The 27,344-nt window shown below is 61.4% G+C and overlaps 4 protein-coding genes across 7 annotated transcripts; 2 read left to right on the top strand and 2 right to left on the bottom strand.

Annotated features, from left to right (window-relative positions):
• The first annotated feature begins 127 nt into the window (after window positions 1–127).
• On the top strand, window positions 128–9,666 carry CARNS1 (carnosine synthase 1). Its single transcript, XM_081153381.1, has 10 exons — window positions 128–182; window positions 559–587; window positions 1,841–2,114; window positions 2,749–2,838; window positions 3,086–3,573; window positions 3,809–3,983; window positions 4,075–4,160; window positions 5,113–5,344; window positions 5,440–5,723; window positions 7,399–9,666. The coding sequence occupies exons 2-10, from the start codon at window positions 585–587 to the stop codon at window positions 8,632–8,634; spliced, it is 2,868 nt and encodes a 955-aa protein (XP_081009507.1). The 5' UTR covers window positions 128–182; window positions 559–584; the 3' UTR covers window positions 8,635–9,666.
• A 1,073-nt stretch (window positions 9,667–10,739) lies between these two features.
• Window positions 10,740–17,103, top strand: RPS6KB2 (ribosomal protein S6 kinase B2). Of its 3 annotated transcripts, none has more exons than XM_081155681.1 (15): window positions 10,740–10,905; window positions 11,223–11,263; window positions 11,360–11,480; window positions 11,746–11,814; window positions 13,157–13,304; window positions 14,374–14,431; window positions 14,527–14,627; window positions 14,731–14,821; window positions 14,906–14,996; window positions 15,113–15,220; window positions 15,780–15,842; window positions 15,949–16,026; window positions 16,115–16,222; window positions 16,324–16,436; window positions 16,688–17,103. In XM_081155681.1, exons 1-15 carry the CDS (start codon window positions 10,828–10,830, stop codon window positions 16,875–16,877), a joined length of 1,458 nt encoding a protein of 485 aa, XP_081011807.1. In that variant the 5' UTR covers window positions 10,740–10,827; the 3' UTR covers window positions 16,878–17,103. The 3 variants fall into 3 exon arrangements, with proteins under 3 accessions (XP_081011807.1, XP_081011809.1, XP_081011808.1); XM_081155683.1 differs by having other exon boundaries at window positions 16,115–16,196; XM_081155682.1 differs by having other exon boundaries at window positions 16,118–16,222.
• A 111-nt stretch (window positions 17,104–17,214) lies between these two features.
• PTPRCAP (protein tyrosine phosphatase receptor type C associated protein) lies at window positions 17,215–19,487 on the bottom strand. Its single transcript, XM_081155686.1, has 2 exons — window positions 19,400–19,487; window positions 17,215–18,261 (listed from the first exon to the last, which is right to left on the bottom strand). The coding sequence occupies exons 1-2, from the start codon at window positions 19,400–19,402 to the stop codon at window positions 17,647–17,649; spliced, it is 618 nt and encodes a 205-aa protein (XP_081011812.1). The 5' UTR covers window positions 19,403–19,487; the 3' UTR covers window positions 17,215–17,646.
• A 376-nt stretch (window positions 19,488–19,863) lies between these two features.
• Window positions 19,864–25,179, bottom strand: CORO1B (coronin 1B). 2 transcript variants are annotated; one of them, XM_081155685.1, is made up of 11 exons: window positions 25,091–25,179; window positions 24,137–24,339; window positions 23,680–23,802; window positions 23,446–23,575; window positions 23,085–23,266; window positions 22,878–22,997; window positions 22,082–22,186; window positions 21,855–22,000; window positions 21,584–21,641; window positions 20,504–20,782; window positions 19,864–20,345 (listed from the first exon to the last, which is right to left on the bottom strand). In XM_081155685.1, exons 2-11 carry the CDS (start codon window positions 24,335–24,337, stop codon window positions 20,220–20,222), a joined length of 1,470 nt encoding a protein of 489 aa, XP_081011811.1. In that variant the 5' UTR covers window positions 24,338–24,339; window positions 25,091–25,179; the 3' UTR covers window positions 19,864–20,219. The 2 variants fall into 2 exon arrangements, with proteins under 2 accessions (XP_081011811.1, XP_081011810.1); XM_081155684.1 differs by lacking the exon at window positions 24,137–24,339 and having other exon boundaries at window positions 25,091–25,162.
• Window positions 25,180–27,344: the final 2,165 nt, after the last annotated feature.

Genomic DNA, 27,344 nt, shown 5'->3' on the forward strand with positions numbered 1-27,344 from the left:
GGCGGAGCGGCGGGGCGGGGCGGGGCGGGTCCTGCGCGGCTGGCGTGGCCCCGGCCTGGGCGCGCCCCGGGCGCTGCTATATGAAGCGCGCGCCTCGGCCCCGCGCGTGTCGCCTCTGCGCCCTCGCCCAGCGCCGCCCGGGCCCCGCCGCCGCCGTCCCGCCGAGCCTCCGCACCCACCAGGTACCCCGGCTCTGCCCGCGCCCGGGGAGGCCAGGGAGGGGAGCTGCGGGCGGGGCTGCGGGCGCCCGCGTCCCCCGGCGGGACCCGCACCACCTGCCCACGTACCCACGCGGGGAGCCGCGCGCCCCCGCCGGACGGGCCGAGCGCCTCCCTGGGCGAGGGGGGAGCTCGGCGGCGGGGCCCCTGGGTCAGGGCGGCAAAAATCCTTCGGCCTCCTTGGGGTGGGGGTGGGGCAGCCTTGGGCACCTCCTGGCAGGACAGAGGGAAGCACTCAGCGTCCACCCATCCGTCCCCACAGTCTCAGGGGCTGGGCCGTGGGGGAGACACCCCGCTACCCTGACTCCCTCTTTTCTCTCCCCCTGGTTTCTGCCATCAGCCTCTCAGCCTCTCTCCACCTGTGAGATGGTGAGTGTCCTCTGGTCCCTCCCCCCAAATGCTCAAGTCTCCCACCAGAGAGAGAGCCCAGAGGGCAGCCTCTGGCACCCAGAAGCTCATGCCCCCCCTGGCTCCCCACTCTGTGTGACCCGACTGAGCCTCAGGCACTCTGTCTCCCCCCATGGGCCCTGGGAGGTGGGCACTGTTGGTCTCCTTTGGCATTCATTCATGCTGCAACATTTATTGAGCACCTACTATGTACCTGGCAGCATTCTAGGTTTGGGGACGTGGCAGTGAACCCAGTCTGGGCTCTCAGGGAGTTCGCCTTCTAAGGAAGGGGACAAGGCTCAGAGTTTGGCACTGGTGAGCCGGGACTCAAGCCCAGGGCTGAGGCCCAGACCTCTGCCCTCCTGGCCTCATGCAGCACTCTGTCCCCCAGTGACCGAGGTGATGCTTTTGGTCCAAGGTTCATCAGCACCCAAGGGTGGGACAGGGCAGGCACCCAGCACCCACAAAACTCAAAGAAACCTCATGACTTGTCCAAGGCGGCCCAGCTGGTTCCCTGGAGGAGAGTCCCACTTGTGTTCACACTAAGCCGCTGAACAACCCCATGTGGGAGTCGGCCAGATTCAGAGGGTCGGGATGTGAGATTCCATCCAAAGAAAGCATTTCCAGGAGGCAGAACATCTGAAAGGAAGGGCACCAGCCTCTCCTCTACCCATGCCTAGCACAGGGCTGGCACACAGTAGGTCTTCAAGGCTGGCCTGGGGATGACAAGGAACAGGTTCAGCTGCAGATTCAGGTCTCAGCAGAACTCCGTGATGGCAGATGGGTCACTGAGGCCGGAGAGAAAAAAGCAGCAGCCCGGGAGTGATTCCTAGGCTATCCCGTTCATTGATTCTGTCAACAAATAATTACTGAGCAGCTACCGTGTGCCAGGCGCTGTTTTAGGTGCCAGGGCTGCCTTGAAGAACAAAACAGACAAAAATCTCTGCCCCTGTGAACCAGGCCAGGGCAGACCCTGGTACGGAGGGGGCGCAGTGGCCCAGCCTGCACCCTCCGGCCAGGCAGGGCACATACAGTCCACAAAGCACTCCCGCCTACAAGTTCCCGGCCTTCATGCCTTCATTCCCCAGTCTGCCCTCATCCTCACGTGGTTCTCGGGACAGGGTCTGCCCCGCAGGGTTAGCAGAGTGGGGCTTATACTCTCGGGTGACTGAATGTGCCCCTTGCTCACTCTGCCCAACACTTGCCACTTCTGCCCCACCCCACCCCACCCCCAGCTCTCCTTGGATCTGCTGGGTCCCAAGTGGGACGGCCCCCTGGGCTCCAAGGACCTGGAGGAAGAGGAGGGCCCATGGGGAGGAGGCTCTGGCCTGCTGCCCCCAGACTCCTTCCCTGGCTCCTGGCGCCTCGACGTGGGCCTGGACTGCAAGGGCTCCCCCGAAGGGGCAGAGGCCCGGGCCTGGACTGCCTACTACTACAGCCTCCTGCAGAGCTGTCTGCAGCAAGCTGGCCTTCCGGAGACCCAGGACCGCAGTCAGGTGCCCCGCACAGGTGCCCAAGGGCTCCACGGAGGGGGAACCCCTGGGATGAGGGAGGTGCCCCTTCTCCCAGGCTCTGGCTGGGTCTGAAGCCTGGTGAGCAAGTCAGCTTCAGTCAGGCATTGTTTCCATGGTCCTCTGGCACCAGCCAGGTCAGAGACCCAGGCTTCCCTCCACCCCCAGAAGATCCAGCCCCGAATTCGCAACCCATGTTCTGTGGAGCACAGATTCTATAGCAGCTGGGACCCAAGACTCCTCTCCTGCTTTACCTATTTTACGTATCGGGTGGCCACCAAAGATCTAGAATACACAAGGAATCACAGCCCGGCTGCGTTGTACAGACTGGGAAACAGGTGCAGAGGCTCCTCCTCCCACTGCACAGGGGCCAAGGCGCCAGAAAGTCAGTGGCAGAGCTCAGGCTAGAACCCCAGTCGCCCAGCCTCCAGTGCCTTGAGACCAGCTGCAGAGAGAGGGGACACAGCTTCACAGGGTGGGGACGGTCAGCAGCTTCCTCTTCCCCCTCTAGCTTCCCCTCTGTCCCCTTGACTCTCCTCATCTATACCCAGAAGGGCCATGGGGGTCAAGAGAGGTGGGCAGAGAGTCCAGGGGAACCTCTGGTGACCTTGGCCACGTTTTCTCCCCTCGAGGCTGCCCTGGGGCAGAGGTGACCTTGTGCATTCTGGGATCCCCCAGCACCTTTCTGTCTGTGCTGCTGGAGGGGGGGGTCCAGAGTCCGGGTGAGTGTGTGCCCAAGTTCCCCCACCCCCGTCCTACAGAAAGGGCAGCCATGCCTTGGCCCAGCCACATCCCAAAATACCCTGCGACCCTGGCAACTGCCTGCATTCCAGGGGACCAGCTGCCATGCTCAAAGTCGGGGTGGTTTCTGGGAGCAGCTGCCCCCACTGCCCAGGGGCCCGGGCTGGAAAAGGAGGGCATGGGGGCATGAAGTCTTCCCTGGCCAACAACTCCCCCGTCTGCCCACAGGAAACATGCTTCTTTGCCTGTCCCCTGCTTGGCTGACGAAGGTCCCAGCACCAGATCGGCCAGGAGAGGGGGCCCTGCTAGTCTCCAAGGCAGTGAGCTTCTACTCTGGGGGCCTGACATTCCTGGATGACTTTGTCCCCCAGCGCCAAGCCACCTACTTCCTGGTGGGCCTGGGACCCGGGCCTGGCCAGGGTAGGGAAGCAGCTGAGCTCGCTCGCGACCTCACCTGCCCTACAGGAGCCTCAGAGGAGCTGGCCCGGCTGCTGGAGGACCGGCTGCTGACAAGGCATTTGCTGGCCCAGCAGAGTGGTGTGGCTGTGCCAGCTACCCTGGCTTTCACCTACAAGCCGTCCACACTGCTTCGGGGAGGGGATGTCAGCCCGGGACTCCGGCTGGTGGAGCTGAGTGGCAAAGAGGGCCAGGAGGCACTGGTGAAGGAGGAAGTAGGGGCCTTTCTGCGCTCTCAGGCCCTGGGTGATGCCCTGCAGGTAACAGGCTCCTGCCCCAGAGGTCTGGGCAGATGCCAGCAGGATGGCACCCATGGATGGTTTACCAAGTCCTGCTGAGAATTACCCCCAACTTTGTGCCCTGCTGCTGCCTCATCTCTCTATGGCAATCCCTGCCTTCTTACCTCAGTTTACTCATTGGCTCCTATGGTATGACATCTCATCCCACAGGTACCTGGGGTGGTGAGGAAGCCCCTTCCCCTGCCTGTTGTTGCAGGTGGCCATCAAGCTCAGCAGCTGGCGCTGGCGGGGGCGGCAGGCCCTGCGTCTGCACCCACGAGCGGAGGTGGGCCCAGTGGCAGACACAGTGGTGGCATTGCTGGAGAAACTAGAGGAGGAGGAGAGTGTCCTCGTGGAGGCGGTGTGCCTACCTGCCCGGCTGCCCTTCCCAGGTGAGAGCCACCTGAGCCGGCCAGGGGTGGGAGCTTGACTCTGCCTCCTGGCTGCCCTGTGCTGGGCTCAGGCCTCAAGGTCTTCCCCCAGGAAACCCCCCACCAGGGCCTGAGCTGGCTATGCGGATCTGTGCTGTGGTGTGTCGGACACAGTGTGACAGGCCCCTGCTGAGCAAGGTAAGCGTGAGCCAGGTTTAGGTCATGACCCTGCTGCCAAACCCCAGTCTCACTGATGAGGGCCCCTGGGCAGAGAGAAGACAGAATCTTTTAAAAATATATTTTTAGTTGATTTTTATTTTTTAATAACATTTTAATATGTTTTTATTGATTTGAGAGAGGAAGGGAGAGAAACATGGACCAGTTGCCTCTTGCATGCGCCCCAACTGGGGATCGCATCTGCAACCTGGGTATGTGCCCTGACCTGGAAATGAACCCTCCACCTTTTGCTGTACAGAACAAAGCTCCAACCAAGTCACACTGGCCAGGGCAAGAGGACAGAATCTTTGAGGGGGATTTGGTTGTCTCTGGGAGGACTCCTGGGCCTGGCCCTTTTCTCCTCCCCTTCAACCCTTCCTGCACCCCTCCCACATCAAGAGCCTTGAGCCATACCCCATGCTGGGGCCCAGGTCCCGGGGAGCTCTTGCCACAGAAGAGGCTGACCAGGGTCCCTGACAAACCTCCACTGCCTGTAGCTCTTTAGGAGGGGCCTCCAAGCTGGGGAGCTCAGGAAGGCTTGGAGATCCTCCTGGGTATACAGCTCTGGGCCAAGCTGAGAGGGAGAGGCTCAGTCCCGTCCTCAGGGAGTTCCTGGGCTGGGGCAGACCAGGGTGGCACAGGCCCTCAGGGCTGCAGGAGCTAGGAGCCAGCTTGCTTGGACCCTCAGGAAGCAGAGACCCCCGCTGGGACTGGAAACCTGGGTAGAATCCCCCAGGGGTCTAGGGACCAGGTGGGCAGTGGCTGCGGAGGTATTTTGCGCCGTGTAAGTCACCTTGGAGAACAGGGCTTCTTGGATGCCCAGAGGGGTCTGGCTTGGGTCTTGGCACAGGGGGAGGTGTGCATGCTCGGGGTGGGGGTGGGGGTAGTCCTGGGAGGACTCCTGGGCCAGTCCCCTGAGCCGCACCCTGCCCAGGTGGTGTGCGCGGTGGGCCGTAGGGACCGGCCTCTGCGGCACCAGAACTCTCTGCCGCGGACGCTGGAGGCGGTACTGGCCCAGTGCGGCCTGGGCGAGGCGGCACAGGTGGCGGCCGTGCGGCGGAGCGTCAAGGCGGCGGCTGAGGCCGCGCTGGCCGCCGTGCAGGCCCTGGAGGCCGGTCTGAGCGCTGAGCAGCGCGGCGGGCGTCTGGCCCGCACTGACTTCCTCGGTGAGTGCCGGCGGCCCGGGCAGAGGCTGGGGGCCTCGGGGGCGGCAAGGCCCGCGGCCGGTCCGCGCTGAACCCGCGCCCCCCGCCCGGCCCAGGCGTGGACTTCGCGCTGACGGTGGCGGGCGGCGCGCTCCTCCCGGTGGCTCTGGAGCTGAACAGCGGCCTGTGCCTGGAGGCGTGCGGCGCGCTCGAGGGGCTCTGGGCGGCCCCGCGCTCGGGGACGGCGACCGAGGAGACGGCGGCAGCCGCGCCGCTCGTGGAAACCATGCTGCGGCGCTCCGCGCGCTGCCTGATGGAGGGCAAGCGGCTGCTGGTGGTCGGCGGGGGCGGCGTCAGCAAGAAGTTCGTGTGGGAGGCGGCGCGCGACTACGGGCTCCAGGTGGGCGGGGCGCGGGGCTCGGGGCTCGGGGCGGGCTCCAGGTGGGCGGGGCGCGGGGCTCGGGACGGGCTCCAGGTGGGCGGTGCGGGCGCGGGGCGGGCTCCAGATGGGCGGGGCTCGGGGCTCGGGGCGGGCTCCAGGTGGGCGGGGCTCGGGGCTCGGGGCGGGCTCCAGGTGGGCGGTGCGGGGCGCGGGGCGGGCTCCAGGTGGGCGGGGCTCGGGGCTCGGGGCGGGCTCCAGGTGGGCGGCGCGGGGCGCGGGACAGGCTCCAGGTGGGCGGGGCGCGGGGCTCGGGACGGGCTCCAGGTGGGTGGTGCGGGGCGCGGGGCGGGCTCCAGGTGGGCGGGGCTCGGGGCTCGGGGCGGGCTCCAGGTGGGCGGTGCGGGGCGCGGGACAGGCTCCAGGTGGGCGGGGCGCGGGGCTCGGGACGGGCTCCAGGTGGGTGGGGCGGGGCGCGGGGCGGGCTCCAGGTGGGCGGGGCGCGGGGCGCGGGGCGGAGCCGGGCTCCCGCCGGGGGTCTGCGTGGTGGGGGCGGGGCCAGCACCGCTGGGGGCGGTGCCTGCGGGCGGTCTCGCGGGGGCGCTGCATCCCCGGCGCAGGGGCCGCGCCCGCCCGGGTCCAGGCTGGGTGTTGAGCCCAAGTCTGCGCCGCCGGTTCTAGGCGGAGCCCAGGGCAGACAGGCCGGGGGCGCGGGGGAGGCATTCAAGGTTAGTGCCAGAGCCCGGGCTTTGAAGGCCAGGCCGAGAAGCCTGACCCTATCCTGCAGAAAGGGCAGGCGCTGCATTTGAGACCGAATTCCTGGGGGCACTCGGACGGCGCTGGGGAGCAGCCTACAGATCCCGAATCAAGTCCACAGCAATGGCCTTGTTACAGAATCTGGAACCGTGCAGGCAGAGTAGACAGTCTTATTCCCATCGAACAGATAAAAAACGGAGGCCAAATGTCTAGGCCCTTCGCGGCCCCAATCTCCCACGGTGGCCTCCTCTCCCCTCTCCCGCCCCCTTGGCACCCACCCCGCCCCCAGCCATTCTTATACCTCTTCGTTCCCTGCCTTGCACACTGCGTTCACCTGGAATGTCTCTTCACTCCTCACGCTGCCAAGTGTGACCGTGCAGACAGCCACCCTCCCTGCCCTCTTCAGGGGCTGCCTCCGCCCTGGGTAGGAGCTGCTTTGTGTCTGTTCCCCCAGCGGGGGGAAGTGTGGGGCCCCACTGGATTCTTCTGTGGGTGCCTTCCAGTGTCAGAACACATTGGATAAATGATGACCAAGAACATGATGCCCAAAGACACCAGGCCACCTGTCCCAAGCCCCAACCCTGGTGGTTTCCCTACAAGCCCTGGCCAGAGTAAGGGTGCCTGTGGGAATGAACCCACATGCCCTCACTCCACCCCTCTGCCCTCTCCCTCCTGCAGCTGTCTTTCCTCTGGCTGGCTCTCATTCAGCTCCCTGCTGAAGCACTGCCTCTTCTAGGATGCCTTCTCTCCCCTCCAGGCTGGGTTGTGTCCCACCTCTGCACCTCCCATTTACTCAATCACCAACAAATATTTTTTGAGCACCTAATGTTGGTGAACCGGTCTCCCTTGAGGGCCAAGGCCATCTTCTAGGCCCCATCCCGTTTCCCCAGCGAACAGCACTGGCTGGTCTGAGTGTGTTGCCTTCCTGTGGTTTCTGCAGCTGCACCTGGTGGATTCAGACCCCAACCACTTTGCATCCCAGTTGGTACAAACCTTCATCCACTTTGATGTGACGGAGCACCGGAAGGATGAAGAGAATGCACGGCTGCTGGCAGAGCTGGTGCGGACGCGTGGCCTGCAGCTAGATGGCTGCTTCTCCTACTGGGATGACTGCCTGGTGCTCACGGCCTTGCTGTGCCAGGAGCTGGGTCTGCCCTGCAGCCCCCCAGCTGCCATGCGCCTGGCCAAGCAGAAGAGCCACACCCATCTGCACCTGTTGCACCGCCAAGGTCCTCCTTGGCCTTCACCCTCCCTCTATGCTGTGCCTTGCTGCCCACTGGAGAGTGAGGCCGACGTGCAGAGGGCTGTCCGCCAGGTGCCCCTGCCAGGTGTCATGAAGCTGGAGTTTGGAGCGGGCGCAGTGGGCGTGCGGCTGGTAGAGGATGCATCGCAGTGTCACCAGCACTTTTCACGGATCGCCCATGACCTGCAGGGTGAGGCCGATCACCCTGGCATTGGGCTGGGCTGGGGCAACTCCATGCTGCTGATGGAGTTCATTGAGGGCACTGAGCACGATGTGGACCTGGTGATGTTTGGTGGGAGACTGCTGGCTGCCTTTGTCTCTGATAATGGCCCCACGCGGCTGCCTGGCTTCACTGAGACGGCAGCCTGCATGCCCACTGGGCTGGTTCCGGAGCAGGAGGCGCAGCTGGTGCAGGCGGCCTTCCGCTGTTGCCTGGGCTGTGGGCTGCTGGATGGGGTCTTCAATGTGGAGCTCAAGCTGACCCGGGCTGGGCCTCGGCTCATCGAGATCAACCCTCGCATGGGCGGCTTCTACCTTCGAGACTGGATCCTGGAGCTCTATGGTGTGGACCTGCTGCTGGCTGCTGCTATGGTGTCCTGCGGCCTGCGACCTGCCTTGCCTGCCCACCCACGGGCCAATGGCCACCTGGTGGGTGTCACTGGCCTACTGTCTCAGCACTTGCAGGTGCTGAGTTCCACTGCCAGCCAAGAGGCTCTGCAGGCTCTTCACGACCAGGGCCTTCTGCGCTTCAATCAGTTTGCATCTTTAGAGGAGGCCCGGCTGCCTGGCCAGTATGAGGAGCCCTACTGCAGTGTGGCCTGTGCTGGGCCCAGTTCAGCCGAAGCCCGTCTCCGCCTGCTGGGGCTCTGCCAGGGCCTGGGCATCGATGGGCCCCAGTACCCCGTTGCCCACTTCCTGTCCCACTTCAAATAGCACTGGGGCCAGGGGGCAGGGGCAAAGTGCTGGAGCGGGTGCTGTGGTGCCCTCAGCTTCCTGATACTCTCCCTGCCTCTCTTCCCATAGCCCTGCCCAGCCCTGGCCTAGTCCACTCCCAGGCCTCAGGTCTGTTCCAGAGTGGCAGGGCCATTTTGACACCAAGGCCTCCTGGGCTTAAGGGCCACAAAAGAAAGAAAAGAAAGTAACTGGGGGGCTATAGGGCCCTCTTGCCTTCCCAAAGGCCCCAGTCCAAACCACAGCTGCCCCAGGACTCTAGCCATGGAGAAGTGATGACTGCTGCGGGCTCATGCGCGCACACACACCACCCCACACCCAGGGAGGTGGGAGTGGGCCCAAACCCAGCCCATCCTACCCACCCCTCCAAGCATCTCTCTCTTCCATCTGCATACAGGAGGAGATATGGCTTTGGACAAATTCCAAGAAAACCTGAGACTAAATGCCCTGTCCTCTTACCCCCTCTTTTAACAAATTCCAGGACAGTTCTAGAGCCTGCTGACAACTTCTGGCAGTGCCCCACCTGCCTCATTTGACGTGAGCAGTAGAAACAGGTGACCTGAGGTCAGCAGTTACCATCTCCCCTCCAGGTAGACATGATTGCCCCATTCCACAGATGAGAAAATGGGCTCAAAAAGGAAAAAACATTGCCTGAAGGTCATATCACAGTGGATGGAATGTCGAGGGACAAGATGTAGGGTCTAGGTTCCTGCTTTTACTAAGTCTTACATGCCCACTCAGCTTCTAGGCCTTGCTCACCTCCCAGCCCTCATTCGTATGTGGCCCTGACATATGTGAACGCCTCCCCTCTCATGCACCATGTGTCTTCTCCACCAAGCTTAGGTGCTTTGGCCTCGTGTACACCTAACTAGCATTGGCAAAGGAGAGTCTACAGTCCCTTCCTAATTCAGGGGAGGCTGCTTTAAGAACTCCTATCTCTGCTCAGCATAGGAGCTGGGAACAGCTCCACAAGCATCCCTCTCCAAATAAAGGTCTAAGGACTACTGAAATGTCCAGTCTGGAATAGGTTCTTGCGACTTGAACAAAACCTCAGGCTCAGCTAGATGGGGGAAGGGAGGAGTGAGAGGTGGCGGGGGATAACTGTAGCATCCAGAGCTAAGGATAACCACCACACTGACCAGGCTTTGGGTTGACCTTCTGTGGGAGCCCGCCAGGGGCACCCACACCAGGACTCAAACTTGGGGCCTCCTGAGGATGGAATTACAACCAGAGGGCCACATCCAACCAGATAAGCCTCCTCCGGTCCGGAGACTCCTGAGGTCTGTCCATCTGAATTTATACCTACTCACCTAAGGCCTCATCTGGCCTGAATTCACCCCCACAGAGCCCCATCCAACAAGAATCCCTGCCCGAATCTAAAGTCACAGACCAGGTTTCGTGTGTTCATTCATTCATTCATTCATTCATTCATTCATTCATTCATTCATTCTTCTAACGAAGTTTTATTAAGCTCCTATTCTGTACCAGGTAGCTGGATTACTAAATGTGCTTAATTGGCAACGGAGCGAATTCCAACACAAGTCATCCACACAGGTGGATGAATGAGACACGAGTCCCTTCTGGCAGGAACCCGGCAGCAAAGCCTGGGGGTGAGCTGGGCACGGAGCGGTCACCCAGTGAATGCTCTGCAGGGTCCCCGAACACGGAGGCACCTCAGGGAGACACTGATGCAGCCGCCTCCCTTTCACGGGGGGGGGGGCGGCACAGAGGGGAGACGTGACCTGTCCAATCGCCACCCAGCCAGCCTGGCAGCGAAAGGCTCATCAGGGCTGGGAATTGCATTTACGTTCATATCTGTATGCGCGTCCGGCTCTGCCCCATTCAGACTCTAAGAGCCAAGATGGACGCCTCCCAGGCGGCCCTGGCCCGGGGTTGCTCCTTGGGAGCTCTGCTGGGACTACTGAGGGTTTCGACTAAGAGGGTTCCGCAGGTTTGGGCGCCCCGGCACGCGGGAACTACAATTCCCGAGAGGCCTTGCGACAGGCGCCATATTTCCTCCTCGTTTGGCTAAGCCGGCTTCCGGGAGGGCGCTGCCTCTTGCGTAATCGGCGCGCGCGGCCGCCGTCGCGGAGTGATTACGTCAAGGCCCGGGCCCCGGCTGTCACTCACGGCGGGCCCGGTACGCGCCGAGGGGCCCCCGCGGCCCGCGCGGCCATGGCGGCAGTGTTTGACCTGGACCTGGAGACGGAGGAAGGCAGCGAGGGCGAGGGCGAGCCCGAGTTCAGCCCCGCGGTGAGTTCTCCCGGGCGCCGCTCGATCCCAGAGCCGGTCCCATCACCTCGGCTCCCCCCAGCCAGAGTGGGCTCCGGTCCTGCAGACCCCGATCTTTCTCAGGCCCCGGCCCCTATGCAGCTCCTACCCTACCGTCACCCCGCCCTGCCTCCCAGGACCCTCCCCCTCCCCCTGATCCTTCCTTGTCTGCCCTGGTCCTCTCCTCCCCGGTCGTGGCCCATCACCTGCCAGCTCCCGTTCCTGACACCCGCCTCTCCCAGCTGGTGGGGGAGGGACCGTGGCACCTCCCTTGCCTCTTACCCCTCGGTTTCTCACAGGACGTGTGTCCCCTTGCCGAGTTGAGGGCGGCTGGCCTGGAGTGAGTGACGGTCGCGTTGGGGGAGGAGGGAATGGGCTGGGAAAGGGCACCTGGGGAGCTTGGGTCCTCGCCCCCACTGACTCCCTGTGTCCACAGGCCTGTGGGGCAGTATGAGGAGGTGGAGCTGACAGAGACCAGTGTGAACCCCGGCCCCGAGCGCATTGGGCCCCACTGCTTTGAGCTGCTGCGTGTGCTGGGCAAAGGGGGCTATGGCAAGGTACTGGCCCTCCCTCCTTCCTCAGTGGCCTCGCAGCAAAGGGTTCTCAAAACAAGCTAGGCTTGCAAATCCGGAGAGCCTTCGGCAGAACTCCGAGGTAGAAACACAAAGGAGGGAAGGGCAAATCCGCTCAGAATCAGACTTGAAATCTTTACTGCCCCACCCTTAGGTGGGCATCAGCCTCTTGGTCCCAGTGCTTCAGGGCGGGGCCTTTTGAAGGCAGGGTGTGGAGAGGGAAGTTGATCCTGTCTTCCCTGCCCTACAGGTATTCCAGGTGAGAAAGGTGCAGGGCACCAACCTGGGCAAAATATATGCCATGAAAGTCCTGAGAAAGGTGAGTTATTTGTTCAGCCAACAAATCTGCCATCCCCGATGCACTACACTAGGTTTTGGGAAGACAGCAGTGAACACGATGGAAGAGATGGTCCCTGTCTTGGGCACTTGCTGCTCTGTTGTCAGTTGTGATTACAGTCGTGCGTGCTTAATGAGGGCATACACTCTGAGCAGTGTGTTGTTAGGCAGTCTCATTGTGCGAACATCAGTGTGTACTTACACAAACTTAGATGGTCTCACCTACCGCACACAGAGGCTAGATGGCAGAGCCTGTTGCTCCTGGGCTACAAGCCTGTACAGCACATTACTATACAAAAAGCACAAGATTAAATCAAGCATAAGAGAAAGTGATGCAATACGGAGGTGTTGTAAGCCAGATGTGCGAGGCTGTGGCCAGTGTAGCAGGACACACTGTTGTACAGGAAACTTTCTTATAAGTAGAAAGAGCACACTCTAAAATAGAGATTAAAAAGTATAGTATAGCACGTGCATAAGTCAGTAGCATAGTCTTTTATTATCGTTCACAAGTATTATGTATTCCGCATAATTGTAGGTACTATACTTTTTTAAAAAATATGTTTTTATTGGTTTCAAAGAGAGGAAGGGAGAGGGAGAGAGATAGAAACATCAATGATGAGAATCATTGATCGGCTGCCTCCTGCACGCCCCCTACTGGGGATTGAGCCTGAAACCCCCTGACTGGGGATTGAATCGCGACCTCCTGGTTCATAGGTCCACGCTCAACCAGTGAGCCACGCCAGCTGGATGATACTATACTTTTATACAACTGGCTGCACAGCCGGTGTGTTTATGCCAGCATCACCACAAACATGCCAGGAATGCATTGTGCTGGGGCTTTGCCTCATCACTAGGAGATAGGAATTTTTAGCTCCATTATAATCTGTGGGACCACGTCATATGTGCTTCGTTGTTGACTGAAATGTCACTGTGCAGCACATGACTATATGTTGTTTTTGCAGTAATTCTCAACCGCGGGCAGTCTTGCCTCTAGGGGACATTTGGTAATGCCTGAATACATTTTAGAGTCATGACTAGAGAGGGGTGCTACTGGAATCCATGGGTAGAGGCCAGGGATGCTGCTAAATATCCTTCAGTGCACAAGGCAGGCCCCACACCAAGGAATTATCTGCCCAAGACGTTAGTAGTGTCGCAGCCAAGAAACACTACCAGAGGGCAAACCAGTCCCTGCCAAGGATGATTGCCGATAGCAACAGATTCAGGGAGAAATACAATGGAGTGGTAGAGGGTGGCTGAAGGATAATGGCTGGAGGGACTGAAGGAGCCCCGAGTGCCCATCTTCTAACTGATCCCTGCCTCTCCAGGCTAAAATTGTGCGCAACGCCAAGGACACGGCGCACACACGGGCTGAGCGGAATATTCTGGAGTCAGTGAAGCACCCCTTCATTGTGGAACTGGCCTATGCCTTCCAGACTGGTGGCAAACTCTACCTCATCCTCGAGTGCCTCAGTGGTATGAGGGGGCCCAGCAAGGGCATGGGCAGGGCCAAGGAGCCAGCACAGGAAGGCTGGGGCCCTGGGGGAAGTCTGGAGAGATACGGTGTGTGGACCGGCTGGGGGGCCCCATCCCCATCCATCAGTCTGTCTGTCCATCCCTTCATCCATTCATTCATTCATTCATTCATTCATTCATTCATTTATTCTTCATTCATTCAGCAAACATCTGCCCAGAGCCTACTGTGTCCCTCACCTGTGTTGGGGGTGGATGGGAATGGTGGGAGTTTGTTTAGAAGTCTAGAGGGTTGTTTTGTCCATTTCCACTGTCCCTTCATGTCCTGTTCCTTTCTCCTGTGTGTCCTGCATCCAGTCAGGTCCCAGACCCAGCTGGGTCATTCTCTGCCATGTCCTCCATCCCTTCCACTCTCAGGGGGAGGGGAGGCACAGTTTTGTCTGACTCCGGCTCACCCCTCCTAGTGTCCCCCACTAGCTCCCAGGGTCGTTGTCTCAGCCTGGCACTGTTCCCAACGCTTCTCAGAACTGATGGCTTCCTGAACTGCGTGGGTAAAGCCTGGCCTCCCCGGCCTGGCCTCTCCTTGGGCCTCCTGTTGGCCATGGAGCAGTCCAGGCCTGCTTTTCCCTCCTACCCATCTGAACCAGATGAGCCCTGCGAGCTCCATCCTGGGGGCCCTGTTTCAGCGCCCCTCTAAGTCCCGCTGCTACCGCGGCCTTCCTGCCCCGCTTTGGGATTCATTTTGTCCCCCTTAGTCTCCTCTGTGAGATATTTTGGGGTTAAGCTCTTGGAGCTGTCGCCTCAGTCTGGTATGTCTGTCTCCCGTTAGACTGAGTGTCCTGAGGCCAATGGCTGGGTCTCTTTATCTCTGTGTCCCCAGCTTCACCCAGCACAGGGCCAGGCACCGAGTAGGCGTCGGTAGATGTTTGCTGAATTGAATTGAACCCCCACGGCAGCTCTGTGAGGCAGGTAGGGCGGGAATTATGGGCCCTACTCCCCTAAGAAGAAACCAAAACTTGGAGAGCAAGGAGCTTCTTCCCAGCACACAGCTGCTGACGTGTTTGTGTCGCAGGCGGTGAGCTCTTCACGCACTTGGAACGAGAGGGCATCTTCCTGGAAGACACGGCCTGGTGGGTGTTGCTTCTGCCTCTCCCGGGGGCTGCAGGGATCCCCAGGGCCTGCCTTCCCCACTTCGCTGTTGCTTCACCCTGCTCTGTCTCTGCAGTTTCTACCTGGCGGAGATCACATTGGCCCTGGGCCACCTCCACTCCCAGGGCATCATCTACCGGGACCTCAAGCCCGAGAACATCATGCTCAACAGCCAGGGTGCGCGTGCGCAGTCGTATCTACCAGTGGGAACCTGCGGGGAGGGCTGAGGGGCCCTGGGGGTGTCCAGGGCCCTGACCTCCCGCCTGACATTCTTCCTCAGGCCACATCAAACTGACAGACTTCGGACTCTGCAAGGAGTCGATTCATGAGGGTGTTGTCACTCACACCTTCTGTGGTACCATCGAGTACATGTAAGGGACAGCTGGCTGGGCCTGGGGGTCAGGAGGACAGCCTGGAAGGGCCTGGCCCAACTGATGGTTCCACCCGGCTCCCAGGGCCCCTGAGATTCTGGTGCGCAGCGGCCACAACCGGGCGGTGGACTGGTGGAGCCTGGGGGCCCTGATGTACGACATGCTCACTGGATCGGCAAGTCCAGCCTCCTTGGAGGGCGGGAGTGGGGGCAAGAGCAGGTCCCTCTCCTGGGCAGGGGTGGGGCCCGGAGCGAGGCCCACAAGGCTCCTCTCACGGTCCTCCTCCTCCAGCCACCCTTCACTGCAGAGAATCGGAAGAAAACTATGGACAAGATCATGAAAGGGAAGCTGGTGCTGCCCCCCTACCTCACCCCGGATGCCCGGGACCTCGTCAAAAAGGTGGGCTCCCCCCTGCGCTTGGCCCAGCCTCCATCTCATTTCCCAGGCCCAGCATGGGTTCCTGAGTGCCTCTGGGCTGTGGGGAGCCAGAGCCATGGTGGCCTGTGCAGTGTGCCTTTGGGTTGGAAAGGCACTGGCTTTGCGGTCCCAGACATTGAGCTTGGGGCTTAGCTCTGACGCAGAGCAGCTGCTGACCATGGCAAGTCCCTGGTCTGAGCTGTAATCTGCACCATTCGTGATGAGCTGGCCGCACTTCCATTAAAAAGGTGATCAGGGGTGTAGAGAGGGGGAGGCCTCAGGCAGATTGGGAGTTGGGTCCCCACTAAAGCACCCTGGGGCGATGCCGGCAACCACATGCCTTTGCGAAGGCTTTATGGAGAAGGGGGCATTGGACCAAACCTTGGAAGTCTGAGAGTGTCCGTAGGTGGAGGTCATACTCCAGAGGTCTTCTCCTTCCACATCTCTCCCCTCTCCCCTCACCCCGGCGAGCCCCTGGGAGCATGGGGACATGTGAGCAGTACCTCTGTCCCAGACCCTCACCCTTTGCCCTATCCTACAGTTCCTGAAGAGGAATCCCAGCCAACGGATTGGGGGTGGCCCAGGGGACGCTGCTGATGTGCAGGTGGGTCTGGAGCCACCACGAGAGGGTGGGGCCGTAGGGCAGAGAGAGTACCAGAGGGAGCCAAGGGGGTGAACTGTTGGCATGTGTGGGGGTGCTCTACCCACAGAGGCACCCCTTTTTTCGGCACGTTAATTGGGATGATCTCCTGGCCCGTCGTGTGGACCCCCCTTTCAGGCCCTGTCTGGTGAGTGGTGGTCCCATTGGCCCAGTGGTGGGTGGAGGACCCCGGCTTGGACACCCCTTGACCCTTCCCCACTCGGGTCTGCCCACAGCAGTCCGAGGAGGATGTGAGCCAGTTTGACACCCACTTCACGCGGCAGACGCCAGTGGACAGTCCAGATGACACAGCCCTCAGTGAGAGCGCTGACCAGGCCTTCCTGGTGCGGTTTGGGGGGCCTGCGGGTTCTGGGGACACTGGTGGGCTTTGTAGCCAAGGACCGGTAAATGCTGAGCATTGCCCTGCGCTGCCTCTGCCCCCCAGGGCTTCACATACGTGGCGCCCTCCGTCCTGGACAGCATCAAGGAGGGCTTCTCCTTCCAGCCCAAGCTGCGCTCCCCCAGGCGCCTCAACAGCAGCCCCCGGACCCCTATCAGGTACTCGGGGCAGAGGGGAGCCTATAGCTGGGGTAGGAGGCAGGTCTAGCTGTGGGTCTGCCATCAACCCAGGCTGCCTTGGCTGAGTCTCTTAACCAGCATTAGCCTGTTTCCCATCTACCGCAGGGACCCCTTGTAGCAGGGGCTGCCTGGGTGGGCACTTGCCCTCAGCCTGTGCACCCAGGCACGTGGGGAAGTCAGACTCCTGCCCTGGTGCCAGGAGGCTCTGACTGCCTTGGTTCCCCCTACAGCCCCCTGAAGTTCTCACCCTTTGAGGGGTTCCGGCCCAGCCCCGGCCCACCAGAGCCCATGGAGCCCCCTCTACCTCCTCTCCTGCCACCGCCGCCACCACCACCACCGTCGTGCACTGTCCCCCTCCCCATCCGACCCCCCTCGGGGACTAAGAAGTCCAAGAGGGGCCGTGGGCGCCCTGGGCGCTAGGAGTGTGGGCAGGGATGAAGACAGCTGTTGAGGCTCCTCCCCACAGGCCGCCAGGGCAGCAGGACCCTGGGGGCATCTTGGGGTACAGGAATGTGTGTGAGGGTGTGTGTTGGGAGTGGCTGTGCCCCTGAATCATCAGCAGGAAGGGCTGGCTGCACATGGCTGCCATTGGAGGGGCCTCCCATAGCTGAGCTGTGCCCTTGCAGAATTAAAGTATCAAATCATGGCACTGACCTTGTTCTTCCTTTGGCCGTCTGGGGGTAGGAGTGGGCAAGATCGTGTCAGAGGAGCCCCTGCTTAGGGACAGAAGGGTCACTACAGGACCACAGAACTGGAGGAATTTTTAAAAATAGTTTATTAATTTTTAGAGAAAGGAAGGGAGAAGAGAGAAACATTGATGTGAGAGTGTAACATGGATGCGCTGTCTCCTGCACACCCCATACCGGGCGTCAAGCCCACAACCTGGGCATGACCAGAAATCAAACCAGCAACCTCCTGGTGCGTAGGACGATGCCCAGCCAACTGAGCTACACCTGCCAGGGCTGGAGGGATTTTATTTCAGAGGCTGCTCAATGCCCCTGGGAATGGGTGGCCTTCCTGGAGGAGGCAGGGATGCACAGCTTTGGGGACAAAACTGGGGAGCCGAGTGACAGTCTGAGGCTCTCCATGTGGGGGCGGGGGTGATAGTGGGGTCCAGGGCAGGCAGTGTCCGGTCATGGCAGCTGGGGAAGCAGAGGCACAGTGACAGGGATGCCCCCAGGGCTGGCCCCTACAGTGCAGTGACATGGAGGCCCTTGCCCCCAGCTGCCCCAGCGCTGTCGTCCCAGGCTGCGCTGCCAGCAAAGGCATGCAGGTCGCTCAGCAGGGCCTCAGCACTGCCTGCTGAGCCCTCCGGCCCCTGGGAGCTGAGGCCCAGGCTCCCTTCAGTGTCACCGTCGTGCGCTTCCTGTGCGGGCTGTGGGCCCTGCTGTGGGCTGAGCTGTTCTCCACACTGCGGCTCCTTTCCCTGGGGTTTGGTCTCCCGGCCGCCATCAAGGCTGTGGTCTTCCTCATCCTGCTCGTCCTCCTGCCCCTCTGGGCCCTCATCTGGCGACCCTAGCTCAGCCCGGGCCTGGAGCCAGCGGCCTGGTGGGCTGGCCCAGAGCAAACGGCGGGTGCGGCCCCACAGCGCAGCGCCCAGGCGGACCGGGTGGTAGTAGCCTCCTGAGTCGCGGCTGAGACGGTGCCAGGCCAGGGCCAGGCCAGTGACCAGCAGTAGGAGGAGCAGCAGCAGCAGGATCACAGTGGCAGAGCTGGAGCCCCCACTGTCCTTGGCACCACCACCAGAGCCCAGGACCCCTGGCAGGGCCAGCAGCGTCCCAAGCCCTAGGGTACAGGGCAGGTCCTGTGGGGAGAGAGGCAGGGCTCGTCACCCTGGCTGGGGGCCAGGACATGGGCATGCTGGGTGATTGGGTCCTTGGTTGCCTTTTGGGCAAAATGGGGACAGTCAAGCAGAAAAGCTCAGGTCCTTACTTGGCCAACAAGGCCCTTACCCTGTGAGATCTATCCGCCTCCCTCTCTCCCACTGCACATTATATGCCCGACTCGGGGGGGTCAGAGGGGAACTCTGCCCGGAATGTTCCATTCCCTCCGCCCTTCCTCCCCGCCACATGGCTCTCCTGTTCACCTTAGCTCCGGGTACCTCAGTGACCTGGATCAATACCCTGATCTCCTCCCTGCAGCCCAGCCCAGCCCTGCTTCACTACCCACCCCCACTCCTAGCCCAGTGGGTAAGGCTGCATTTATTAAGTTTCTTGTCTTATCTGCCCCACCAGAATCAGCTGCAGAAAGACAGGGATCTTTCTGGTTCAAGCACCTAAGCAATTCCTGACACACAGTTGGTGTTCAATAAATATTGACTCTCAGGACTGTCCGCGGGGGTAGGGGTGGGGATGGAAAGGAGCCTGCAAGGTTGGGGTTGGGGTTGGCTCTTCCTGAGGCCTGGGTTGGAGGAACCGGTCTCAAGGCAACTGTTTACTGTCCTCTCTGCCAGGTCCCAGGAAGGGGGTCCCTGAGACGACTCTTGCCCCCAGGCCCTCGGGACTGCCCCAGCTGCAGCATTTCCGTTCAGTTTAGCTTTCTTGTCTCTGGGGGCCACGGGCTGGGGGAGGCGGGTGCAGCTGCCAGAGGAAACCTGCGGTTGGAACAAGGCAGGTGGGGGGGGGAGGGGTGCCGAGGTACAAGCAAGACTCCCCTCCCAGGCAGGCTTCAGGGATGCTCACCAGCAGAGTGGGGGAGGGTCTCTGGGGGTCTTAAAGGGAGTCTGGGCCACAACCTGAGTCCCAGGGAGGCCCAGCTCTGAGGTGCGGTGAGAGAAAGGCCCCTCTTCTGCCCCACATCTGTCCCGGCTGTGCTCTCTGTCCTCTGCCGGGACTGGTTGCTTTTGGCCCCAGAATCCTTCCTTAACTCCCAGGCCTAGACATTCCAGCTCTGACCTCCTGTCACCCCCCCCCCCCCAAGGACCCAGTGGGCTCCACGCTCACCATGGGTCCACAGGCCTCTCAGCGCTGAGTGCCCACCTCCAGCTCCAGCCGTGAAGAATGAGAAGTGAGCTCTTGCGCTCGACTGCAGCTAGGGGTTGATGCTTCCGTTTCCTGCCCATGACACCCCACCCAGCCCTCCCTGCCACAGGCCCCTGGGGGACCTTGGGCCTCTAGGGACCCCCGTGACCTGCACCAGATCCTCACTGGGCCAGGCTGGGGCTATGGGGCCTGTGACCAGGCCTCCAAGAGGAACTAGGCACCCAGCTCAAAGCAGGATATGGCCCTAGAGGTTTCCACGTGTCTTTTGCCTTAGTGTCCCTACCTGGCAGAATTCAGGGAAACTGACTGTGGGGGATGCTCATGGCCCCCAGACCTTCCTCACATTGATGATCCCTATGGGCCTCATCCATCCCGTTTCCTGGCTTCTTTTCCCAGCCCCACCCGGGCAGCAGAATGGCAAACCTGGCTTTTAGAAAGAGAATTTTATTTGGAATGAAAATATAGAGCCCACCCTCCTACTCCTCTAAGGAGGGAGCAGGGGGCCAGGCAGGGGTGGGGAGATGGTCCCTCAGAGTATAAGCTTGCCTTGGTACAAAAACCCTCCACAGTAAGAATGACAAAAGCCAGGTGGTGGCTCCAGCCAGGGCCCACAGGATGGGCCAGGGAGTGGGTGGGCCCCTGAATCTGCCCCAGAGGCCCTCAGCAGGGGCAGGGGGCAGGCAGCCAGCAGTGTGACCTGATGGCAGAGGCTGAGTGAGAAGGGGGCACAGGAGGAGCAGGCGAGGTGGGAGTGGGGAGTGGCATTCACTGGGCTATGGTCCTATGCGTCCCCATTTTCCATTCGGCCCAGCTGCTCCTCCAGGCGGCCAATTCGCTCCCCTTGCTCCTTGACCAGCACTCTCAGTGCCCGCAGCTCCTGCATCACCTCTTCCAGCTTCCCAGACTCCTGCAGGGACATGGGGGAGTCAGGGGTCACAGAGCCGTAGCCACCCCCCCCAAATTGACTACCAGGCAGGGGCCTGAGGCTCAGAGAGACAGCAAATGGTCCCGGCACATGCAGCACATGGGGGCTTCCCACCACCACCCAGACCACCCGGCACATACCCCAGCTCCAGCGAGGCTGCTGCTGGCGGTGGTTGTATTGGTGGAGGCCGCAGGTGTGGAGGCTCCCAGGCGAGTGGAGCCAGGGGCCATGGCTGGCCGGCTGTCAGATAATACGTTGCGCCGGCTGACCTTCAGGTCCCGATGTTTGCTGGGCACGTAGGCCTCCCGCAGGGAGATGAGGATTGGGTCTGCGTCCCGCCCGCTCACCCACTCCTCTGCCTCCAGGGCTGCCTCAGGCCCTGCTGTGTCGGGGTACAGATCATCCTGGAAGAGGTCCGACTGGGCAGGGGGTGGGGGAGGTTGATCAGCTGTGGGCCCACCATCAGGGTCCTCTCGTCTGGACTCTAGGTGGCCACCTCCTCATCACCCTCCTGGCCTCCAGGCCTGCACCCTGTCCACCCATACCCCAGTGGCCTGGCCCCAAGTCACCACCTTTCTAAGCTCAAATCTGTCCCTTCACTTCCCTTCTGGGCACGGCCAACAGCTCTCTCTGAAGCTTTCCCCAACCTTCCTAAGCAAGGCTTAGTGGGATTCTGGGCGCGCTGGCTGCACCCACGGTCTGTGAGCGCCTGGGGCAGGCCTGTCAGCCTCATTCACAGCTCGGCTCCCTGGGACGTGCCTGGCACTGAATGGCGCACTCAGCAGATGCTGGCTGGAGGATGAAACACGTCCAAGGCTCTTGGCTGGGCATCTGAGGCCCCGCCACAGGTGGCCTGATCCCCTCCTGATGGGGGCCTCCACTGCAGCCAGACTCCCTGTTCCTCTTTCCATTCCAGCTCTCTGCCCTGCGCCTGGCCTACTGCCCACCACTGGAGGGCCCTGCCCCAGCCACACTGTCAGCCGGCCTCCAACGGGAAGACCTCCAGACTGTCTCCAGTGGTTCATCCAGGGCAGGGCCTCGGCTCACCCTTATCTTGGCTTGCCCCCGCCCAGCACAGCCCAACACCTTGGGACACCCTGGCGTTTGTTCAGCCCACTGACTGCACCCACACTCAGCCGTGTCTCATTCACAGGCCTCACCCCAAGTGGCCTGTCTGCTAGAGAAGGGAGTGGGTGGACAGGGGAACTGGGTGGCCTCACCTTTCTTGGCACAGTCATGACAATGGGCTCACACTTGCGCTCATGTAGCTTGTAGAACCTGGAAAATAAAGGAGAGGGAGGAACTGTACATTGTACTCCCCTCACCAGCTCTCCTGGCTCCCTCTACTATCCATTTCTAATCTTCACCCCAGCCCTTCCCAGACTGACCCCTGACCCCGGGGCCTCCTAAGCAGCCTTCTATACTTTGACCTCTCAAGCCTGACCCCAGGCCACCCCTCCCAAAGCCGGCTGTCCCAGGGGCCCCTCTTACCGGGCGATCTCGCACTTGCTGACCTCCAGGCCCCGCTTGGGCATGCTGCCCATACCCCTCTGGGGCTCTTTGCTGGTGAATGTGTTCAGGAAGTGGATGTAGGGGGGCTCGTCTGTGATCTCAAAGTACCGAATGCTGGAGTCGCCCTGCAGGGTGGGAGGGAACAGGTTTCAGCGGTCTGGTTGGGCAGCCCTCTTCCCAGTCCCACCAGGCCTGCCCATCCCCACCTTGCCGCAGACGTAGACCACACTGGTGTCGGGGTCATAAAAGGGCAAAAGGGCTCCGTTGCTTGAATCCAGCTCCTGCAGGGCCATGGGTTCTTCTAGGTTTTCCTGGTATGTGGGGTAAGGTGCATTCAGGCCAGGCTAGGCCAGAACCTCCCCTCTCCCCTTGATGTCCCAACCCTCCATCAGGACTGCCCCAGCCAGCCTCACATTGCAGCCAGTGTTGCCTCTACCAGGCTGGTGGGTCCTCTCCTACCTCTAAGCCTTTGCCTACATAGTGTAGGCCCTCCTGGCTCCTCTCTGCTCCCAGGGTCCCACTTCCCTGTCCTATTCCAGGCTTTTAGACTACTGAGCAAGTGCTGACAATCCCCACCACACTGGAGCTGGGGGTGCCAGATAGCATCAGCCTGTCTCAGGGGCCCCTGGAGATAAGGATACAGAAGTAGAGCTGTGGACAGAGCACTTCAGGGGAAGGGCTGGGAGGCTTCCTGGAGGAGGGAGCCTCTGCACTGGCAGAGCGGGCAGCTGAGTGGGAACAGGCAAGCAAAAGAGGGAAAAACCTTCTATTTGGCAAGAACAATGTGGACAAAGCCTCAGAGGTAGCTGGAGGCACTGGGGGAGGCCAGAGAGCAGGGGGCAGGGAGAGGAAAGGCTGGCGGGGCTCCGGGGCCTGAGAACCTCAGGTGTTAGGCTGAGAACCTGGGAACCACAGGTCTCTCCAGGGTGACTCCTGCACTTTTCACCCAGGGTAGGGCCTAAGTTTCAAGCCTGACGCCTCAGGCCAGCCATGGCCACTCACTGGGTCCCAGAGCGCCAGCTGCCGCTCGCTCATGCGGCTGAAGCCTGTGGTGAACACCTTGCCGTCTGCCAGAAAGATGGCCCGCATGGGCCGGGCTCCCTCGTGAGCCTTCTCCCGCTCCTGTTGGGGGACAATGTGGTCAGTGCAATGCCTCGATAGAGCCCTTTGACCTGTTCACTGCCACCCTCGCCCTCCAGGGCCACATACCGCCACCAAGGTGCCCCGGCGGGGGTCAATGATGCGCACGCTCTTGTCCTTGCACGCAGAGCAGAAGAGGCTGCCGTTGTGGTTCCAGCTGACATTGTAGATGAGGTCAGGGTGCAGGCTGTCCAGGCGATACAGCTCCTCCGCCGTGCCCACATTCCAGATGAGCACCACATTGTCACAGCCTGCCAGGTGGGGGCACATCAGCCCACCAGGCCCCCTTTGAGCACCCTCCTGGGACCAGACCCGACCTCTCGACCCCTGAGGGCCTCAGCTTTCTCATCTTTCAGATGGGCCTGGGAGGAGGTGTGGGAGGTTCCAGAGCTGTGCACGGAGAGGGCGAGGGTGGGGGAATGGTGCAGACCTGCGCTGAGCAGCACGTTGCGGGCCGTCGGGTGCCAGGTAACAATGCCCACTCGCTTGGTGTGCCCCTCCAGCACTACCACCGGCTCTGTCAGCGGGGAGACTAGCCCGTTCTCTGGGATCTGCCACACCTGTGGGAGGGATGAGGCTGCCGCCTAAGGCTTGTACTTGGCCATGCTTCTGGCCATCTTGAACCACACCTTCCACTTGGACCCACCACAGCCCCACTCCTCACCATGACTGTGCAGTCCTCTGAGCCGCTGGCAATGACTTCGTCATTGTGGGGACACCAGTCTATGTCCAGGACAGGTCCCGTGTGGCCACACACTGTCGGGTAGGCCTTGTCAATGCGGCCAGTCTGCGGGCATGAGGGGACAGTAAAGGAGGACTCAAAGCCCCCAAGCTCCGACCCTCCCAGAGCCTCAGTCTTCCCCTCCATAGAGCAGAAATGATGCACCTGGCCCACAGGTGGCCCACCTGTGCCTCACTGGCATCATCGGGTGAGCAGGAAATGTTAGCTCTAACCCTGACTCAGTGGCAATAAAAGATTTTCTCTTCCTGGGCTGCCACAGTAAGTGTGGATTATGACACCTGCCCGGCAGTGTAGGGATGTGGAGTGAGCAGATGTAGGTCTGGCAGGAGTGGCCAAGCCACCTCCAGTCCTTCCCCCAGCCCTCAATCACGGGCCCCACCTTGCTTAGGGGGAGCACCAGGAAGGCACCCCCACCGCTGGCCTCCACAATCACAGCCAGGAACTTGGGGTTGACTGCGCAGAAGGTGCTATCCCAGGTGACACGGGACACTCGAATGTCTTCATAGCACTGGTCATTCTTGACCGGCTGCCCGAACACGTGTCGGAATTTGCTCTGCCGGACCACTTTTCGGAAGGACATGTCTGCAGTGTGCAGAGGCCACGTCAGCTGCCACCCAGCCCAAGGACCCCTCAGCCTCCAGGGCTGCCTGAAGGGAGAGGGGAGGATGCCACTGGGGCCTGGCTCTCAGTTTCCCCTTACAGAATGGGGTCACAGGTGCAGACCCTGGCTGCCTGCCCCCAAGGGTGAAGAGGACAATGCCACACCGCTGGGTCCTGAGAGGCTTTGCAGGACCCTCGCCCGGCGCCCCTAGCTGGCTCTGGTATGTGTGCGGGAGGGGGGAAGGGGGCGGAGGGCCGAGCCAGTTGCAGCTTAGCTTCTCCGAGGGTCCCAGTCATTCCCAGCGGGCTCCTTCCCGCCCAGGACGTGGAAGCCGGTTGGGGGGGTGGCGGTGGGCCGAGGAGGCGGGGGCGGCCTCCGCCGAGGGGGCCGCGCTAGGCCCTAGTTCTGAGTCCCAGGGAACGTGCGGTGCCCGCGGGGATGTGCAGGGAGCCCCAGGCCGGCCCGGGGGGCCTGGCAGGACTGGGCGCGGGTCGGGAAGCTGCAGAGCATCCCTGAGCCGCCTCGGGGCGTAAACCCGGAGCCCGACTTCCGGGGACCCTGGCCCAGGAGGGGAGAGGCTGGGTGGCCAAGGGCAGTTGGGACCGAGGGTGGGGCGCCGCCGAGGGGAGGGCTCCTGGGACGCGCGACCTCCCACCCGGCCCCCGCCACCGCGCCCCGCCGCCCCCGCCCCTGCCTGCGCCCCCGGCCCCCAGCCCTGCCCGCCGCGCTCACCGGGGGCGCCCGAGACTGCGGCACCGGCCTCGGGCGGCTGCGGATCCCGGCCTCTGGGAAGCAGGAAGCGGGAATCAGGAAGTGACCGAGGAGAGGGGGGCAGGGGGCGGGGGCGGGGCTGGGGCTCGCGGGGCGGGGCGAGGTCACGCGCGGAGGGGCGGGGCGGGGCGGGAGGCTGCGACGGTGCCTGGAGGCCCGGGGCGCGGGGGCGCGGGGGCGGGGCCTGTGAGGGGCGGGGCCCTGGAGGGCGGGGCCTGGGAGCCCCGCCCCTCAGCCTCCTGGGCTCGAGCGCAGGACCCGAGCTGCAGCTCCCGGGCCGCGGGTGTGGACCCGGCCCTGCCCCCCGGCCCTGCCGCAGACCCCGCCCTTTCCAGGAGCGGGTGGACCGTCCCAGCCAACTCGCTCTTCCTGAGGAACACCCCTGGGTCTCGCTGGGCCTCCTTCTTATTAAAAACAGAGGTGGGCCCATGCCCCCCAGATCCCTCACACCTTCCTGCCTCTCTCCAGCCATCCCCCACGGAGACTGGAGGTCAGCGCACAGACCTCTCCCTCCTTCGAGCTCCTGCGACAAGGGGGGCTTACTTGTTCCTGTAGGTCTCCCAGGCAAAGCCTGCCCCTCCACCCGGAGCTGGTGTCCCTGGGGCACCAGCCACCTCCCCTCATTCCTTCTCTGAGCATCCACTGGCCTGGGAGACCAAGAGTGATGGCCAAGGTCCCTTTCCCAGAGAGAATGGGGTACAGGGGGACAAGAGGAAGGAGCAGAAGTCAAAAGGAGCCTTTCTCTGGCTCTGCGAAGCCCCTGTGTGTCGCAGGTGGGCTGGGGCTTGTGCCTAGCTCATTCCCCTCACCACACCCCACTGAGGAAACAGCTCAGCGAGGAGAGGTGCCTGCCCCAGGTCACCCTTCCGGGACTCAGGCCCCAATTGTTTGGCTCCAAAGTCCTTGCTTGTCCCACTGACCCATAAATCTTGGGCAGGCCAACCTCTCCAGCCCAGGACAGGAATGTGGGTGGTTTGGAAGAGGGAAGGCAGCCACAAAGCCTCCCTCTCCATTGCGTCTAAAGCCCAAACCAGATAATATCCACAGTGGCTGCCCACCCCACCCCTGCCCCGCCTGTCTGGCCCCCGCCCACCACCCCTCATTACCTACTACTGTCCTTTCCCTGCCTGTGGCCTAGTGATACTGAACCTCCTGTCCCTGAAACACACCATCTTCCTTTCTACCTCAGGACCTTGGCACATCCTGCTCCCTCCATCTGAAGACTCTTCCCCCAGATCTTGAAAAGGGCCTTCCCTAACTACCCCCCTCACCCATCACTCCCTGGCCCTTACTTGTTCCCCCGCACCATTCTTAATCACGACCTGATGTTATATTATATAATTATTTGTATATTTGCTTTTTGTCTGCCTCGCCCACTAGGATGTCAGCAAACTGAGGGCAGCACCTAGTCTCATTTCCCACTATATTTCTGTACCAAAAACAAGAAGACTTAGCACACAGTATGTGTTCAATTAATGTATGTTGAATGAATGAATGAACAGCAGCCCTGAATGTAGAATTGAAAAATGTTCATGTTCACAACTCTCAGGATTAATGTCTGGCCCCTATGAGAAAAAGGGCGGGTGTCTCTTATCTGGAGAAAGGATGAGTTCCCCAGAGGCCAACAGGATCCCATCCCCATGGGGTGTGCTAGGGGGCAGATGGAGGGGCTGTGGAATGCTGGGGCTGAGCCCTCTCTTCATCTCCCATGGCCTTGGGTGTGCATGTTTCCTCCAACACAAAACCCTCTTCTGGGCCACCAAGAGAACTCATCTTTATTCCTCAAAACTCTTCATGGCACTGCTCTTTCTCCTGGATAGTAATCATCCATCATGGGTGGGATTCCCCTTGGGGACCTTGGAGGTAGGGCTGGCCCAGTCTCCAAGAGGTGGAGTTTGGACTGTGGAGCAGAGTTGAAGGCAGGTGGCTGGCACTGAGGTTTTAGTCCCTGATCTGCCTGCCATGTGAAAAGGCTTTGGGACCCTTTTAACAAAGGGAGAAGGGAAAGGGGCACTGCAGAGTGCCCCAAAGGGACATAAATCCAGACCTTGTCTTCAGGGAGTGTGCACTTTAAGGAGGTGAGGGAGTGTGATGGAAGGGATAATGCCTGGTGGGCAAGATGCTGCCATGTGGGCTCTGGCCCATGAGTAAGTGCTGGTGCCAGGCCTGGGTGATGCCTGGGGGTGCCCACTGGTATAATCAAATGAATGGCTAA

The sequence above is a fragment of the Miniopterus schreibersii genome (assembly GCF_964146895.1).
Source record: "Miniopterus schreibersii genome assembly, chromosome: 12".
NCBI lineage: Eukaryota > Metazoa > Chordata > Mammalia > Chiroptera > Miniopteridae > Miniopterus > Miniopterus schreibersii.

Coding starts and splice junctions, on each gene's coding strand:
- CARNS1 (XM_081153381.1), top strand. Junction 3,984..4,074: donor TGCCCGGCTGCCCTTCCCAG/GTGAGAGCCACC, acceptor GTCTTCCCCCAG/GAAACCCCCCACCAGGGCCT. Junction 4,161..5,112: donor ACAGGCCCCTGCTGAGCAAG/GTAAGCGTGAGC, acceptor CACCCTGCCCAG/GTGGTGTGCGCGGTGGGCCG.
- RPS6KB2 (XM_081155681.1), top strand. CDS start 10,828: ATGGCGGCAGTGTTTGACCTGGACCTGGAGACGGAGGAAGGCAGCGAG. Junction 13,305..14,373: donor CATCCTCGAGTGCCTCAGTG/GTATGAGGGGGC, acceptor TTTGTGTCGCAG/GCGGTGAGCTCTTCACGCAC. Junction 16,437..16,687: donor AGCCCCCGGACCCCTATCAG/GTACTCGGGGCA, acceptor TTCCCCCTACAG/CCCCCTGAAGTTCTCACCCT.
- CORO1B (XM_081155685.1), bottom strand. CDS start 24,337: ATGTCCTTCCGAAAAGTGGTCCGGCAGAGCAAATTCCGACACGTGTTC. Junction 23,576..23,679: donor CAGAGGACTGCACAGTCATG/GTGAGGAGTGGG, acceptor TCCCTCCCACAG/GTGTGGCAGATCCCAGAGAA. Junction 20,783..21,583: donor TCATGACTGTGCCAAGAAAG/GTGAGGCCACCC, acceptor CCCCCTGCCCAG/TCGGACCTCTTCCAGGATGA.